Below are 17444 nucleotides of genomic sequence, written 5' to 3'. Positions count from 1 at the left end.
CGCCTGTAGTCCCAGCTGCTCGGGAGGCTGAGGCAAGAGAATCGCTTAAGCCCAGGAGTTGGAGGTTGCTGTGAGCTGTGTGAGGCCACGGCACTCTACAGAGGGCCATAAAGTGAGACTCTGTCTCTACAAAAAAAAAAAAAAAAAATAGTTGGAAAGCATCCAATGGGATTTTGGTTTCTACTCGCGATCACACTCCTAGTTGAGTCATCATAATATTAGCTAATTGTCATCTCTCCTGATCCTTTATCAGTTATGAATACCATATCATTCCTGATGGTGCCATCATCTGACCATAGGCTGATGTGTACAGCTGGGCATGGTCTTTTCTTGGGCTTCATAATTTATATTTCTTCTTCTCTTTTAAGCCTACTGTAGCCTTAAATGCCAGCAAGATGAATCTCCAGAAATTTTTTTTGAAAATTAGCTGAGCATGGTGGTATGCCCTTTTAGTCCCAAGTACTTGGGAGGTTGAGGTGGGAGGATTGTTTCAGCCCAGGAGTTTGAGGCTACAGTAGGCTAAGATCACACTCCAGCCTGAGCAACAAAGCAAGATCCCATCTCTAAAAAAACAAACAAACAAAAAAAGGGAGTCAGGCGTGGCAGCGCCCAGGCCACATACACCTACAGTGGTGGGTTGGAACCCGACTGGTCCTGCTAAGCAACAATGACAACTGCAACCAAAAAATAGCCCGGGCGCCTGTAGTCCCAACTACTTGGGAGGCTGAGGCAAGAGAATCCTTAAGCCCAAGAGTTTGAGGTTGCTGTGGGCTGTGATGCTAGGATACTCTACCCACGGCAATAGCTTGAAACTGTCTCAAAAAGAGATGGGGGGGAGGGAGGGAGAGAGAAGGAAAATCTTGATCACCTTGGACAGGGAAGGTTTCCTCATTGAGACACCAGGCACAGTAGGGCCAGATCACCATCCAGGAGATGGAACACATTGCCCCAGAATGTGTAAGGTCGAGGGCTTCTCTCATTTACCCACACCAAAGTCGCCTAACCTCAGAAGAGAATGAACAGCTACTCGTGGCAGTCTGATATTTGGCCAAGAGATGCTGTCTCATAACAGAAAACTCTCTAAGGGGCCCTATACAGCATTTTTGCTGACCTTGCATTGTCCTTCACAGTTCACATTTCACCGTGGACGTACTGTTTAAAATTAGTGACCAGATAAACACTTAAGACTTCCGAATCTTCTGGTAAAATGGCTGCTCAGCTTAATGACGAGAAAGTTCCTCACATAGACACTTTCACAGTAACACAAGAGTGTATGACTACTAAACGGTCCCAATCACACACTCAACGCCGCACACCGTCACGACATTCACCACACGGTCATTCAGAGCCCTATGCAGAAACTCCCGATGCTTCAGACCTCCCCGCAGCGACCCAGCTCAAACGCACGTCCACCGCGGGTCCATACACATAGGCACTCACAACCCCCGAAAAATTGAAAAGAGATGTTGGCTGTGGCCTTCCCACCCTAGAGAGTACTACGCTTCCCAGAAAAGACTGCGGCGCGCGTCCAATCACGGCGCAGTATGGGAAGGCTGTGTGCGTCCGCGCCATCTTCCGGCTTCGCGCGGCGAGTCCTCTGCTACAGAGGTGGAAGGGCATCCTGGGATGCGGTTGCGGTGGCCCTTGGACCCGAAGAGGCGTCAGGTGAGAGACTCTGGAGCTGACCAGACGTTTCGGGGTCAGTGCGGGAGCGGGCGCCGCGGCCAGGCGGGTCTGGGGCCTGAGAAGAACCGGGACGTCTCACCGGGCATCGTACTGTGGCTTTCCGGCCCTGGACTACATTTCCCTATGGCCCTTGCGTCGCGGCCCTGCTAGCGCCCTCTTTCCGCGTCAGGCCGTATAGCCCAGGTGTTTGGACCTTGTAGGTGGGGGTGGAAGGCCTGACCCCTGAAATTGCGGATGTTTTGCATTCAGTCGTGTTCGTGCCTTTGTTTTTCCCCTTTAAATCTAGTGCAAAGTCTTGTTTCATGAGGTTCTCAAAGAGTTGCTATATCTCAAAACGGTTTAGAATCACTGGTTTAGAAGCAGAGACTTATCCTTGGGTATATTTTAGAATTTAGACCATCTTGTTCAGATTCTGTGTCCAACAATGGGGAAATAGTTGAGAGAATGACAGCCCATCTTGTTTGAATAGGTTATCGTACAATTAATACAAATAATGCTTATAAAAGTAGTCATAATGGGCTTGGCGCCTGTGGCTCAAGGGGCTAAAGCGCCAGCCACATACACCTGAGCTGGCGGGTTAGCATCCAGGCCGGGCCCGCCAAACAGTGACATCTACAACCAAAAAATAGCCGGGCATTGTGGCGGGCGCCTGAGGTCCCAGCTACTTGGGAGGCGGAGGCAAGAGAATCGCTTGAGCCCAGGAGTTTGAGGTTGCTGTGAGCTGTGATGCCATGGCATCTACCCATGGCATCTACCCATGGCACTCTATCCATGACAGCTTGAGGCTCTGTCTCAAAAAAGAAAAAAAAAAAAGGTAGTCATAATGAGGAAAAGCTACCTATTACACCACGTCAAGCAACATTCATATTTCACTCACACATTACTTAGAACTAAAATTTGTAATGTGACAGGCACTCCCCTGCACTCCTTTAAAAAAATACTAATTTAATGACCGCAAGAAGTGGTTAAATAACATTCTAAATACTTGAATGTTTCCTGTTTCCGCTGTTGGTTTTGTTTTGTTTTGAGCCTGTGTGTCAGTGGGTGAATGGGGTTGACTTCTTTTTCCTGAATGGTCACGTGCTATATAGAGTATCTATTTGTGACTTTCTTTGTTAATGCTGCCCAACATCATTTTTTTATTTTATTTTATTTTTTATTTATTTTATTATTTTTTTTTTTGTAGAGACAGAGTCTCACTGTACCGCCCTCGGGTAGAGTGCCGTGGCGTCACACGGCTCACAGCAACCTCCAACTCCTGGGCTTAGGCGATTCTCCTGCCTCAGCCTCCCAAGTAGCTGGGACTACAGGCGCCCGCCACAACGCCCGGCTATTTTTTTGTTGCAGTTTGGCCGGGGCTGGGTTTGAACCCGCCACCCTCGGCATATGGGGCCGGCGCCCTACTCACTGAGCCACAGGCGCCGCCCCCCAAAATCATTTTTGATAGTTGCTTGCTGTTACATATGGCTGTGCCAAAAATGATTTAGCCACTTTCCTACTTGTTGACTTCCTTACTTAAGTAGTAATTTTTGATTTTTTTCTTTAGCAAATACTAAGCGTGCAGCTTTGTGCATTGCTGTGTTTCTGTGGAAGGGCACATTTATGTGTTGATAATGAAGTGCTGAGCCTGGTCCTTTTAATTTGTTTTATTGTCCCCTTTCACTCCACTCCATTTGTTCACTTAAGGCAGGCCCTATGAAATCCTGTCAACAAACCCTCAGTTTGGGTTGTGGGACTCTTTGTAAATTTGGAAGTTGGGAAAAGAGCCAAATAGACTTCTGAAGGTGTTGAATTTGATGAATTAGAGCAGCGGTTCTCAACTTGTGGGTCGCGACCCCCTTTTAACAATGAAAATACATTGCAGCATTCGGAATGTTGAGAACCACTGAATTAGAGAGGTAAATGGCCTGGTCTTAGGAAGGCTTTATTCTGCTTGAGGCTTTACAGATTATACAGGTCTTCTGTGCTCCCTGGCTTTAGGAGAGCCTTCATTGTCCTTGAGGTACCTTATAAGTCTCAGACACTAGACCAGCTCTGAACATTCCTCTCTCAGGATTACATCGATAAGGCAGTACCTCTGGGTATTTTGGATAAAATGGGTGAAAAAGGACCACTGGTTTCTTTTCTCTTTGATCAGTGAAGCTGCTTTCCTGAGGTTGGGTGACGATCACAGTTTGTCCCAACTCTGGTTTTTATGGTGGGTGGAGGGCAAGCAGGTAACCCTGTAACCTTGGCATTCTGGGGGCTGTGAGGCAAGCCTAGCCTCTCATGTTTGCTCTTTCCTCCCCTAGCTCTGCCATCTCACGTCTGTGCCCTTCCCCAAGAGAGGAACCAGGAGAAGGACCCATCAGGCCTTGAAATTCTAAAAGTCATGTCCCTTGTGAGTTTTAAAATCATGTAAATATTTGCTTTCCTTATCCTGAAACTTCCCACCTGTCTCCCTATCCAGGAATTTGGTTCTCAGAGGTTCCCATTTTAGAGAATTAAAGGATCAGGCAGCTAGTCCCTCCTCCCACTATCCCCTCCTCTCTGACAAAAGCCCACTGACTCATTCTGTATAGCATTCTATACTCCTGGTGGTTGTCTTTTGCCAACTAGATAGAGCAGAAATCCATTTCTTTGTATGAAATGAGACATCCCTTAGTATTCCATGCCATGTATATAAAACACACAAAAAGAAATGAGAACATCTCTTGTAGGAACGGAGGTTTGAAGAGATGTAAATGAAGACTTAGGAGCAATCACATATGGAACAGCAGGGGAGGTGGTGTGATTGGTTTTCATTTCAGCATGTGGTGTACTGTCATGCTTCGGGAAAGGTTGTGTATGTAACTGATGCTTAGCTAGAAATCTGTGAGAAATTAAATGCCAGAATTAAGGTCTAGTTTGAGGGTGAACAGAGAATTTGAATCTGGGTCCTTCTGCATTAGCTTCTGTAGCTTAAGAGCAAGAGAAGTGCAGAGTTACAGCAAGTGAGATAGTCAGCCAGATGGGGAGATAGTCAGAGCTTGGAAGAGGCTTAGATACTTGATCTACTGTCTGGATCCAAAATAAGCTGATTAGCTTTTGAGATGAAGTTATGTAAAAAATATAAATAAATAAAATAAGAGGATATTTGAGTCTTTCTTCTTTTTGATAGAAAATTATATAATCCATAAAAGTGATCTTTGTTCATGATTTTTCTCATGAAGAAAAATGCTTGTGATATGTTCTGATATAATGAAATTACATCTCTAAGAAATTCTTGACTTACACAAAAATCCTATTTCTAAGATAGAAAACTTCTTTTATGTAATTTTAAAAAATAAAATAATTGGAGAGGCTGGGCACTGTGGTTCATACCTGTAATCTTAGCACTTTGAAAGGCCAAAGTGGGATGCCAGGAGTTCAAGACCAGCCTGGGCAACATAGTGAGACCTGTATTTACAAAAAATTAGAAAAATTAGCTGGACATGGTGGCAGGTGCCTGTAGTCCCAGCTACTCTGGAAGCTGAGACAGGAGGATGGCTTGAACCCAGGAGTTTGAGGCTTCAGTTAGCTATGATGACGAAGCAACACCCTGCCCCCCAAATAATAATAATATAATAAAAATAAAAATGAAGGCTCGGTGCCTATAGCTCAGCGGCTAGGGCACCAGACACATACAACGGAGCTGGTGGGTTTGAATCCAGCCCAGACCTGCCAAACAACAAGGACAACTACAACCAAAAAAAAAATAGCCAGGCTTTGTGGCAGGCACCTGTTGTCCCAGCTACTTGGGAGGCTGAGGCAAGAGAATCACTTAAGCCCAAGAGTTGGAGGTTTCTGTGAGCTGTGACACCACAGCACTCTACCAAGGGTGACAAAGTCAGACTGTGTTCCCCCGCACCCCCCAAAAAAATAATGAAATATTTGGGGATAGTCCATCAAAAATTTTTTTGTGGTTGTTACTTCGTAAAGGTAGAAATGATAGGTTTCACCTTAATTAAGAATTTATATGCTGGCTCAGTACCTGTAGCTCAGCAGTTAGGGTGCCAGCCACCTGCACCAGGGCTGGTGGGTTCAAACCTGGCCTAAGCCTGCTAAGCAAACAAACAAAGAATAGCCAGGTGTTGTGGTGGGCACCTGTAGTCCCAGCTACAAGGGAGTCTGAGGCAAGAGAATCGCTTGAGCCCAAGAGTTTGAGGTTACTATGAGCTGTGACACCATGGCACTTTACCGAGGGCGACATAGTGAGACTATGTCTCAAAAAGAAAAAAAAAGAATTTATATGCTAAATACAGAATGGGCAACATCCTTTCTTATACCATTTCTTATAGTAAGGAAGGACTCCATTTAGCTTGATTTTAACTTTCATCCTAGATCTGTAATACAGGAATTTTGGTTTACAGTAAAAAGCAATATTTAAGAATATCTAAACATTTGATTTTACTCACGCCCTTTTCCTCTGTTACCTGCTCACATCCAGCCCAGCCTTCTTGTTCAACAAAACAACCCTTTCCTTTAAAGACCTCCAGCTCTTCTCATCCCACTGTGAACCATTGAAATACACATATATCATATATGCCTGTTGTTCCAGGGGTCAGAATTGTTCAGGGATGTGGCCATACTCTTCTCCCAAGAAGAATGGCAGTGGCTGGTGCCTGCTCAGAGGGATCTGTACAGAGATGTGATGTTGGAGACCTACAGCAACCTGGTCTCACTGGGTAAGATGATCTGGTCTTTTAGTGTGGAGGTTATCCTTGGGTATGTTGGTCCTTCCTGGTCAATTTCTGGGTGCCTTTCAGTTTGTGGACTTGTTGGTCATTTTTGAGGGGTTAAAGGGCAGCTTCATCAGCTGATGGTATGTCTTTTCCTACTATCAGGCAACTCTCACATCTTCTCGCCCTTCCTGCAACTGCTTTTCCTCCTTGATGACCAGGAGATTCTGAATTCTGGGGCCCCCATACCATAACTAGGTAGCATGTTTTCTCTCTTCTTCAGGTCTTCCCATTTCCAAACCTGATGTAATCTCCTTCCTGGAGCAAGGCAAAGAGCCCTGGATAGTGGAGAGGGTGACAACAGGAGACCTGTGCCCAGGTTAGTGAGGCATCGGTGAGAAGGGAGCAGCCACTGCAGGTATCAGGTCAGTTGTTTGGGAAGGAAACAAGCCCTGTGCATTAGAAAATCTTCCCTGTAAGCTGCCAAATTCAGAGGTCATATCTTAGTCATTATCTTCCTCAGCTTGTCAGTAGCAGTTGACAAAGGTAGCTGTTCCTTCCTTTATGAGTAAGTAAAAATATGGTTGGTTCCTAAGGAAAGTATTTTTCTCTTTGGAAAGATGTCTGTATCCTTTGACCATTTTTCTAAAGAAATTTATATTGTTTGTTTCTTGAACTTTGGAGAGTTAGTAAAAGGTATTTCTTAAGCTTTGATTATGTGCCACAGTATACATTGAGGTGAGGCAGGCAGACATTATCTCTGCCTTCATGGAACTTACACTGTAGTGGGAAATTGATACAAAAGCACACATGCGTGCCCATGAGCAAAAAAAAAAAAAAAAAAATGAAAATGAACAGGTTCAGCAGGGATACATGAGAGGGCTGATGGCCTCTCCAAGGATGATTTTTAGCTGAGACAAGGAATATGAGCTGTAGTTGAAAAAATATTGGTTGTAGCATGTGAAGGACTTGAGCAGGAGGAGCCCTGGTACCACAGAGAACGAATGCCTGTGTGGCTGACCTTGATGAAGAAGGGCAGGAGCACAGACGGGTATGATAGGGAAGGCAGCCCTGTTAAGAAGTTTGGATTCTGCACTGTGGGTAGTGGGAAACCAGTGTGGAAGTACAGTCAAGCCATGATTTGTGGAGAACTACTTTGAGAATATATAAATATTGTTCTTCTCCCAAAATTTTTAATTGCTATCTTCAGAATTCATCAACAGTTTTCTCTTGGATCAGATAATGACTGATAATTACAAAATAATGATTTTTTAAACTTTATTCTTCGTCATTTAGTAGTTAACATGATACTGTAAAGAAGAGTTTTTTTCTGTTCACCATTTATATCATATGAATTAATAGATCTTATTCAGTAACAGATTATAAGCTATTATCATTATTTATCACAGTGTTCATATTTTTCCAAATTTGGCCCTTGAGAACCCTTTCAAACTTGCTCCTGGTTTCTTTGCACATAATCCTCATAATTTTTTTCATTTAACTTTTTAACTTTTAGCAATTCAAATAAAAGTCAGCAGCTGGTTAATATAAATACAGAACAATTGCATATAATTTACAGCCATGTACATAAATGCAAGAATAACAGACCTCACATGAATCAAAAGGTGTCAACTTTTAAGTTAACTATTTAGCTATGACTGATAGGTCACAATTTAATACTTCACATATGCAGGAGTATACATTCCAAAAGTTTTTTAAAACAAAAACTTTTAAAAAAGTAAAAAAAGAATTTTATGTTTCTAAAAGAAGTAGCATAGAAGTCAATGCATAGATTAATAAGAAATATAAGGGCATGACAGAGAATAGATTTGAGTAGGTAGACAGAAAGTTAGTATATTGTGTTAAATACTTTTATATATTAAAAATCCTTCTGTAGCCAGGTACAATGGCATGCTCTTGTATTTCCTAGCTACATGGGAAGCTGAGACAGTAGTGTCATTTGGGCCCAGGAGTTCAAGGCTGTGGTGCCTATATCATAATCATGCCTATGAACAGCTACTGCATTTCAGCCTGGGTAGCAGTGATATCCCATTTGAAAAAATTAAAAACAAAAAATCCTTGAGGGTGGTGCCTGTGGCTTAGTGAGTAGGGGGCCGGCCCCATATACCGAGGGTGGCAGGTTGAAACCCAGCCCCGGCCAAAATGCAACAACAAAAAAAATTAAAAAATAAAAATAAATAAATAAACAAACTTCAATGGAACACTTAAATTATTAAAACTTTTAAATTTAAATTATTCAGAAATATCCATATTATCAGGTATATTGACGTTATGACTGCTAATGGAGTAATAAAAGGTAAACTTTTATTTATAGGCCCCCAAATGGTCCCTACATTACCCAAAGCTAGGTTGGAAGAATATATGAATAATTTAATGTTAGGCATGAACCACCTCTGTGATTACCTCCCCCATCTCATTTATGTTATTTCCCCTTTCTCCATTCTATTTGTCCACTTTCTAATTACTTAGATTTAAGAGTTTATTATTCTGAGTGTATTATTTTGAGTCTAAACCTTCCAATTCCAACTATAATAGTTCCTTTTTCTGGAAAAGGAAAATAATACACATTTGCTTTATTGTGTTCTTCTTCTTCAGTAGTGGAATCTGGATGTGATGCCAAGGTATTATCTCCAAAGCAGCATGTATATGAAGTTGAATCACCCCAATGGGAGATTATGGAAAGCCTTACAGGTTATAGTCTTGAGTGCTCGAGTGTCCAAGATGACTGGGAATGCAGAAGCCAGTTTATCAGACAAGGAAATCTAAACAGACATTTCAGTGAAATGACAATCAGTCGTGAAGAAATTCCTATTTTTGACCAGCAAGAATCCCTTGCTTTTTATCAGAAAATTCATACTAGAGAAAAACCCTATGGCTATGATAAATGCAGAAAAGACTTCTGGCAAAAGAAATTCCTTATTAATCATCAAGGAATTCATACTAATGAGAAACCCTATAAATGTAAAGAATGTGGGAAGGCCTTTAAATATGGCTCACGATTAATTCAACATGAGAATATTCATTCTGGCAAGAAACCCTATGAATGTAAGGAATGTGGGAAGGCTTTCAATTCTGGTTCAAATTTCATACAACATCAGAGAGTTCATACTGGTGAGAAACCTTATGAATGTAAGGATTGTGCAAAGGCTTTCAGTCGAAGTTCACAGTTGATTGAACATCAGCGAATTCATACTGGTGAGAAACCCTATCAGTGTAAGGAATGTGGCAAGGCCTTCAATCGTATCTCACATCTTAAAGTACATTATAGAATTCATACTGGTGAAAAACCCTATGCATGCAAGGAATGTGGGAAAACCTTTAGTCACCGGTCTCAATTGATTCAACATCAGACTGTTCATACTGGCAAGAAACTCTATGAATGTAAGGAGTGTGGGAAAGCCTTTAATCAAGGTTCAACTCTTATTCGACATCAGAGAATTCATACAGGTGAGAAACCCTATGAATGTAAGGCATGTGGAAAGGCCTTTAGAGTGAGCTCACAACTTAAGCAACATCAGAGAATCCACACTGGAGAGAAACCCTACCAGTGTAAGGTGTGTGGGAGAGCTTTCAAACGGGTCTCACATCTTACTGTACATTACAGAATTCATACTGGTGAAAAGCCATATGAATGTAAGGAATGTGGGAAGGCTTTTAGTCATTGCTCACAACTGATTCAACATCAAGTAATTCATACTGAGGAAAAGCTCTATGAATATAAGGAGTGCAGGAGGACCTTAAGTCATGAATCAACTGTTCAACATCAGAGAATGCATAATAGAGAAACACATGTGAATTTAATAAATGTAGAAAAGCCTTCAATCAGCACTTATCCCTTATTAATCATCAGAGAATTTATGCTGGCAAGCAACCATATGAACGGAAGTAATGGAGAAAGCCCACTAGCTTAGGCTAATCACAACTCTTACGGATGAAGACCTGAAGAATGTAATGTAAGTGAGAATGCCTTCATTTAGACCTTATATTTTATTCTAAATCAGAAAATCCGTATCAAAGAAAAATTTTCTGGATGAAAATTGTTTAGATCATGATTGTTAAAGAAGCAAGAAAAGGCTAGAAAAATTTTGTTCTCCAACACATTCCAGTATCACATTTTCTAACTACAGTGTAATAATTTTAACAAGAGTCAATGTTTTAGTTTTCTTGGAAATTAAAAAAAAGTCAAATTATTACTTGATTAACAAGGAAATAGATCATGTGATCCCCATAAATGGTAATGGAAAGAATGAATTGAGAAGTTTACACATCAAGAGACATGAGGTGTAGGCTACAAAGAGATGTGAGATGTAGCCAAAGCTTCACCTAGAGTAATTTTTATAGCTTTTAAATGCATGCATATTATATGAAAACCTGAAAGATAAATTGTAATACACTAAATGTGCTACTCAAGACTACCAAACACCCAGGCAATGAAAAAAAGTAATAAGAACAGAAAATGATGATCAATAGTAAATAGAAAATGATCATCTTTCGCTAATCTCAGTTTTTATTTCTTCCTGATCCAGGAATAATTTAAATTTAGGAAAGTGTTTCTTAATTTCTACAATGTTAAATTATTTTTAGTTAATTTACATGACTGTCACAGACAGATGGTTGCCAGCCTAGCAGGCATAGCCAAGCCCCCTTCTTTCTGGCAGCAGCTGTGTCTTGTCTTATCTGAGGCTATCAGATGCTAATTTTCCAGCATCCTGTACAGCTCAGAATGGCCAGTATATCCCAGTGTTGGCCAGGGGAATCTTCTGGAACTACTGGGAAATATTTTACTCTCAGAGGTGACGTATATTATGGAAACTCCATCCCTCTCACTTACTGCTTTTAAACATTTTCTTATGAAAACTTGATGCCCAGAGCTGCTGCAGCTATCTTGGAACCAAGTGGAGAAAACAGGGGGCCTCAGCAAAGCTGACCTAGAGCCTTAGCTACTGGGCTACTGGGCCAATTCTGGAATTGCCTCTTTGATGCCTTGTTAAGTAAAAAAAAAAAAAAAACTTGCTGGAAACCTTTTATTTGGATATTTTATAAATTTGCAGCCAAAAGCATCCTAAATGGCATAACTTCAGAATTTATTTCATTACAATTGGTACTTTTGGCCTGAAAATATCTACTTTTGTCAGTTTGGCTTTGTAGATTTTTGTATATGTTCCATGAATGCTGAAAAAAATATTTATTCTACATTTGTGGATACAAGTTCCTAAAGTAAGTTTATTGAACCACCGGATTACAATAAAATTCTCCATGTTTTTATATAATATAGCATACTGGATCAGAATTTCCTAAAATTGATTGCTTTTTTCTTTGTTTTTGGCCAAGGTCTTGAATTTCCAGAGATTTTTGCTTTTTAACTTACGTTGTTTGACCAATAGTGACATATTACTAAACCTCTGTTTATGGATCATCTTTTATCATTACATAATATCCCATTTTGGCTAGTACAGGGGTTTACAAACCTAATCAAGCCTACTGCCTGTTTTTTAAAATAAAGTCTTATTGGAACACAGCATGGTCACTATCTGTGACTGCGTTTGTACCACTATATCAGAACTGAATAGTTGCAATAGAGAACATATGGCCACAAAACCTATATTTACTGCCTCTTTTTTTTTATTTTTTTAGAAACAGTCTCATTTTGTCACCCTCAGTAGAGTGCTGTGGTGTCACAGCTCACAGCAATCTCCAGCTCTTGGTCTTAGATGGTTCTCTTGCCTCAGCCTCCCAAGTAGCTGGGACTACAGGTGCCCACCACAGCACCCAGCTATTTTTTTGTTGCAGTTTGGTCGGAGCCGGGTTCCAACCTGTGTCCCTCAGTAGATGGGGCTGGTGCCCTACTCACTAAACCACAGTTGCTACCCTACTGCCTTCCTTGTTCTTTAGAAAAAGTTTGCCAACTCCTAGCTCAGGGTAATTCTTTTTGGTATCTTATTTCAACACTTAATACTAATTAATGGTAATGATTTATCTTTGGTTTCTTTGAGACAGCCCTCAGTAGAGTGTGGTGGTGTCATAGCTCACAGCAGCCTCAATCAAACTCCTGGGCTTAAGCATTCTCTTACCACAGGCTCTGCAGTAGCTAGAACTATAGCTGCCCCCCAACAAAGCCAAGCTATTTTTTTTTTTTTTTTTGGAGATAGCTTCACTTTGTCATCTTCAGTAGAGTGCTGTGGCATCACAGCTCATAGCAACCTCCAACTCCTGGGCTTAGGCAATTCTCTTGACTCAGCCTCCCAAGTAGCTGGGACTACAGGTGCCTGCCACAGCACCCAGCTATTTTTTTGGTGGTGGTGGTTGCAGTTTTGCCAGGGCCGGGTTCAAACCCGCCACCCTTGATATAAGGGGCCTGCTCCCTACCCACTGAGCCACAGGCACTGCCCACTATTCCATTTTTTTTTTTTTTATTGAGACGGAGTCTTGCTGTGTCACCCTTGGTAGAGTGCTATGGCACCATAGCTCACAGCAACCTCAAACTCCTGGGCTTGAGCGATTCTCTTGCCCCAGCCTCCCATGTAACTGGGATTTCAGGCACCCACCACAATGCCCGGTTATGTTTTTGTTGCAGTTGTCATTGTTGCTTAGCAGGCCCAGGCCGGGCTCACACCCACCTGCCTTAGTGTATGTGGCTGGCACCCTACTCACTGAGCTACAAGCGCCAAGCCAGCCCAACTATTTTTTAGAGACTGGGTCTCCCTCTTACTCACACTAGTCTTGGATTCCTGAGCTCAAACAATCCACCTGCCTCAGACTGCCAGAATGCTAGGATTACAGGCATGAGCTACCATGTCCAGCCTTGATTTATCTTTGTTACTGTTGTATTTTGCCCATCCATTTGTTTTGAACTTGTCACTTTTTTTTAGTTACTTATATAAAACATAATACAATCATGTTCCTTGGTGAGCAGGTATATGCAAACCTACGCACAAAGGCCAACAGAGCTCAGAGGGCAGAGGCTGACATCCAGTTTCTAAGAAAACATGTAATAGGGACTTAACAGAAGAGATGTCTCTGGTGGCCAGGAGACTGGATCTCTGCACATACCCTCCAGAAAATATTTTTTATATAGCAAGCTGTTTCTGCTAACACATATTTACAGGCAGGATCCTGAGATTAGGACATGCACGTCTTTGGGGACCCATAATTTTTCCTACCATAGCAAAAAACTGCTGTATGAGCAGTTAGCAAGTTTTTTCTATCCCTGGAATTTAGGATCTTAAGCAGGATATGAGATAGTCCCACACCTTTTTTCAGCCCAAGGAACTTTTTTTCTAAATATTGTTCCATTAGTACTTACCAACTGTTCTATTTTATTATTTTAAAACTGTTTTTTTCCACAAATACTTGCCATTGTGTTCAAAACTTTATTATTTTGAAAAAACAGTATATACTCATGATTCAAAAGCTTGATGTAAAACGATACACAGTAAAAAGTCTTACTATCCTTTGCCCCTTCTGTCACTTAGGCCAACAGAATTGCTATCTCCCAGGGCTTGTGAGTCTCACAGGTGAAATTCAACCTCTTTATTCCTAACTCACCTCTTCTTTTAGTACCAGTAATCATTTCTCAAAATAACTGCAGTTGGGTTTTACTCTTTATAGAAGAAAAATTAAACAGATACAAAAGTTGAAAAACATACAGGTAGAATGTGAGTGGTTGAGTTGTATTTGCAAGGTTAAGTTTCTGTGACACTGAGATCTCCTTCCACCAAACACAGTGACTGCAGAAAAACGCCCCCCACCCCCCGCCCTTTTTTTGAGACGGTCTTAAGTTATCACCCTCGGTAGAGTGCCATGGCGTCATAGCTCACAGCATCCTCAGTCTCTTAGGCTCAAGCTATCTTCTTGCCTCAGTTTTTCTGTTTTTAGTAGAGACAGGGTCTTGCTTTTGCTCAAGCTGGTCTCGAACTCATGAGCTCAAGCAATCCATCCACCTTGGCCTCCCAAAGTACTAGGATTACAGGAGCGAGCGCCCGGTCTCACCCCCTTTTTTCTTTCGTCCTTATATATTATAGATGGAATCCAGGTGGTAAATTCCTTAGAACAATATCAGAGATAGATGACATTTGCTTTATGACATCACAGAAGACATGAAGCTTGAAAGAAAACTAAAACAAGGGATAGGAACTCTGGGTTCTGGGTCTGGCTCAGTGACAAACTGCTGCCTTAGAACCTTCTCAGGGAAAGTGTCCTTAGTCAGCAAGTGGACATAGCAAGCCACGTGTATTCTAAACCAGTGCTTCAGGGTAGGGAAAGCCAATTATACAGTTAAAGGCTTCTGGAATTTTTCTACAGCCATCTTCCTTTCAGCAGAAGGAAATGAATGTGGACAACACAGAACTAAGGCAGGCCACACTATAATAAACTTTTTAAAAACCATCTTCATATATATATATATATATATATTTTTTTTTTTTTTTTAGAGAAAGTCTCATTTTGTTGCCCTCTGTACAGTAATGTCGCATCACAGCTCACAGCAACCTCCAGCTCTTGGGGTTAGGCGATTCTCTTGCCTCAGCCTCCCGAGTAGCTGGGACCACAGGTGCCCGCCACAAAGCCTGGCTATTTTTTTGTTGCTGTTTGGCTGGGACTGGGCTCGAAACTGCCACCCTCGGTATATGAGGCCGGTGCCCTACTCACTGGGCCACAGGCGCCACCCCATCTTCATATTTTAACATTTTGGCTGATTTTGAATTTTTCTCCATAATCTTAGGGGTTTTTTTGTTTTTGTTTTTTTTTGCAGTATTTTGCCGGTCGGGTATGAACCTGCCAACTCCGCTATATGGGGCCGGCACCCTATTCTTTTTGAGCCACAGGCGCCGCCCCATAATCTTAGTTTTTTTTAATCTAAAAATCCTGTTTTAAGTTTTCCACCAGCCAAATCTTGTCAATTTTCTTCGTTGCAAAACTTTAGGGTAATAAGAAACATGCAGCTACTATTCTAATTATAGATGGGGAAAGTAAACCCTAGAGAAATTTTCACAATTCCACAGGCAACCACATATAAACCCAAATTTATATTATCACATTCTTGCATATGTAGATATGTGTTATCATAAGTCTACACAGTTTCTGAACAACACTCACACAGAGACTGAAGATTGAGTCACGCCGACTTTCACACATAACCACAGTCACACGTTCTAAGACAGAAACTTCAAATGGCAAAGCATCAGTGTCACATCCCAGTCACCATCCGTTGGCAAAGTATACCCAGCTGTTCACTCAAGCACCCGCTCCTCTCCACACAGCCTAGGTAACCCACTTCACGTCACACATCTCACACGGGCGACGTGGGTACCAAGCCACGTACCAGAGACCCAGAAACACAGAGCAAGGCCTGGTTCCTAGCAGTCAGAGAGGGCCAGACAAGAGAAGGCCGCACTCGAGACTCGCTGGAGTGTCCTCGGACTGCATTTCCCAGAGGCCACCGCGGCCACTCCTGGCCACGCCTGATCGCAGCCTGGACCCGCCTTCCTAGAATTTCCCAGGAAATGGGCGCCCCTTGGTGGGCGAGCTGCCCTTACCCGAAGCAATTGCGGCCATCCCCGGTCGCACCCTGGAATAGCCTTCCTAGAGTTCCTCAGACGCTCGGCACCTCCGACGGGCTGGGCTGCGGCTTCTTCGACTCCAGGTTGTGCTTCACCTAGGAGACTGCGGCTCTAGGCAGCTGTGCGGGTTCAGGACGCCTAGTGGTTAGCCCCTCTAGGACTGAGACCGGCCTTCGCCGGTTGCAGGATTCCGGCATAGGACTTCGGGCACCCTGGCATTTCTGAGTAGAAATGAGTAGAGGCGCACAGCCTCCGGGACTTAAGGGGGTTGGGGCAAAGGGCATTTCCAGCGTGGACTTCATTTCCCTGAGGCCATCGCGGCAGCTCGGGAGTCCCTGCCGAGTCCACCGCGTCAGAGCACTATAGTTGTGTGAATTCTCTAAGGTATTTTTGAGCAACTACCAGCGTGTATACTCGGTCCCCCCAGAGCCCCCCACCCCGTTAAAGAAAACTAGAACTAGACAGAAGTTAAAATGATAAAGCCACATTTTATTCAGGAACTATTGCGAAGAGGAAAAGAGACCACAGTATAAGACCAAGCCCATTCTGAATACAAGGGCAAATGACAATTCACAGCTAAGGAACAGCTACGGTAGGGTCAGTGGATGGAAAATACTAAGGGGAAACATCAAGGATGGGTGGGGGTTCTTGCTCAACTGCAAAAGAGTTACAAAATTGCTTTGAAGAGTGGACTGGGTGCTGGCATCTGTGCATAGCTTCCCAAGGGAAGTACATTGGAGGTGACAGTTGTGATATTTAGCAATGAGGTATAGCACTTTTTCTAGGATGAGTTCATGAACTTAATTGTTAGACCTCATATATTATATTCTTAGGATAAAGTAAGCTAGAGAAAAGAAAATGTTAAGAAAATCATGAGACTACAAATCGATAGTGATTAAAACAGCATGGTACTGGCACAAAAACAGAGAAGTAGATGTCTGGAACAGAATAGAGAACCAAGAGATGAATCCAGCTACTTACCGTTATTTAATCTTTGACAAGCCAATTAAAAACATTCAGTGGGGAAAAGATTCCCTATTTAACAAATGATGCTGGGTGAACTGGCTGGCAACCTGTAGAAGACTGAAACTGGACCCACACCTCTCACCATTAACCAAGATAGACTCTCACTGGATTAAAGATTTAAACCTAAGACATGAAACTATAAAAATACTAGAAGAGAGTGTAGGGAAAACCCTTGAAGAAATTGGGTTGGGCGAGTTTTTTATGAGAAGGACCCCCCGGGCAATTGAAGCTGCTTCAAAAATACACTATTGGGACTTGATCAAACTAAAAAGCTTCAGCACAGCCAAGAACACAGTAAGTAAAGCAAGCAAACAGCCCTCAGAATGGGAGAAGATATTTGCAGGTTATGTCTCTGACAAAGGCTTAATAACCAGAATCCACAGAGAACTCAAACGCGTTAGCAAGAAAAGAACAAGGGATCCCATCGCAGGCTGGGCAAGGGACTTGGAGAAACTTCTCTGAAGAAGACAGGCAC

General features: G+C 42.3%; 2 protein-coding genes across 4 annotated transcripts in view; one reads left to right on the top strand and one right to left on the bottom strand.

Moving 5' to 3' along the window:
- The window catches only part of ZNF583 (zinc finger protein 583), a 48398-nt gene extending 31353 nt beyond the window's left edge, over positions 1–17045 (bottom strand). The window contains exon 1 of the mRNA XM_053606858.1: positions 15920–17045. The gene's annotated coding sequence lies outside the window, so the exon portion shown is untranslated. The remainder of the gene's footprint in view (positions 1–15919) is intronic.
- Positions 749–11953, top strand: ZNF582 (zinc finger protein 582). 3 transcript variants are annotated; one of them, XM_053606848.1, is made up of 5 exons: positions 749–1665; positions 3978–4066; positions 6245–6371; positions 6649–6744; positions 8982–11953. In XM_053606848.1, exons 1-5 carry the CDS (start codon positions 1545–1547, stop codon positions 10295–10297), a joined length of 1749 nt encoding a protein of 582 aa, XP_053462823.1. In that variant the 5' UTR covers positions 749–1544; the 3' UTR covers positions 10298–11953. The 3 variants fall into 3 exon arrangements, with proteins under 3 accessions (XP_053462823.1, XP_053462824.1, XP_053462825.1); XM_053606849.1 differs by lacking the exon at positions 6649–6744; XM_053606850.1 differs by lacking the exon at positions 3978–4066 and having other exon boundaries at positions 1493–1665.
- Positions 17046–17444: the final 399 nt, after the last annotated feature.

The sequence above is a fragment of the Nycticebus coucang genome, chromosome 10, assembly GCF_027406575.1.
Source record: "Nycticebus coucang isolate mNycCou1 chromosome 10, mNycCou1.pri, whole genome shotgun sequence".
NCBI classification, from domain to species: domain Eukaryota; kingdom Metazoa; phylum Chordata; class Mammalia; order Primates; family Lorisidae; genus Nycticebus; species Nycticebus coucang.
Note: the sequence above shows the minus strand (reverse complement) of the source record. Positions and strands in the feature narration are given on the sequence as shown.

Excerpts from the sequence above, each read along its gene's own strand:
- ZNF582 (XM_053606848.1), top strand. The coding sequence starts at position 1,545 with ATGGGAAGGCTGTGTGCGTCCGCGCCATCTTCCGGCTTCGCGCGGCGA. Across the intron at positions 4,067-6,244 it reads TTCTAAAAGTCATGTCCCTT|GGGTCAGAATTGTTCAGGGA; the intron begins GTGAGTTTTAAA and ends CTGTTGTTCCAG. Across the intron at positions 6,745-8,981 it reads AACAGGAGACCTGTGCCCAG|TAGTGGAATCTGGATGTGAT; the intron begins GTTAGTGAGGCA and ends CTTCTTCTTCAG.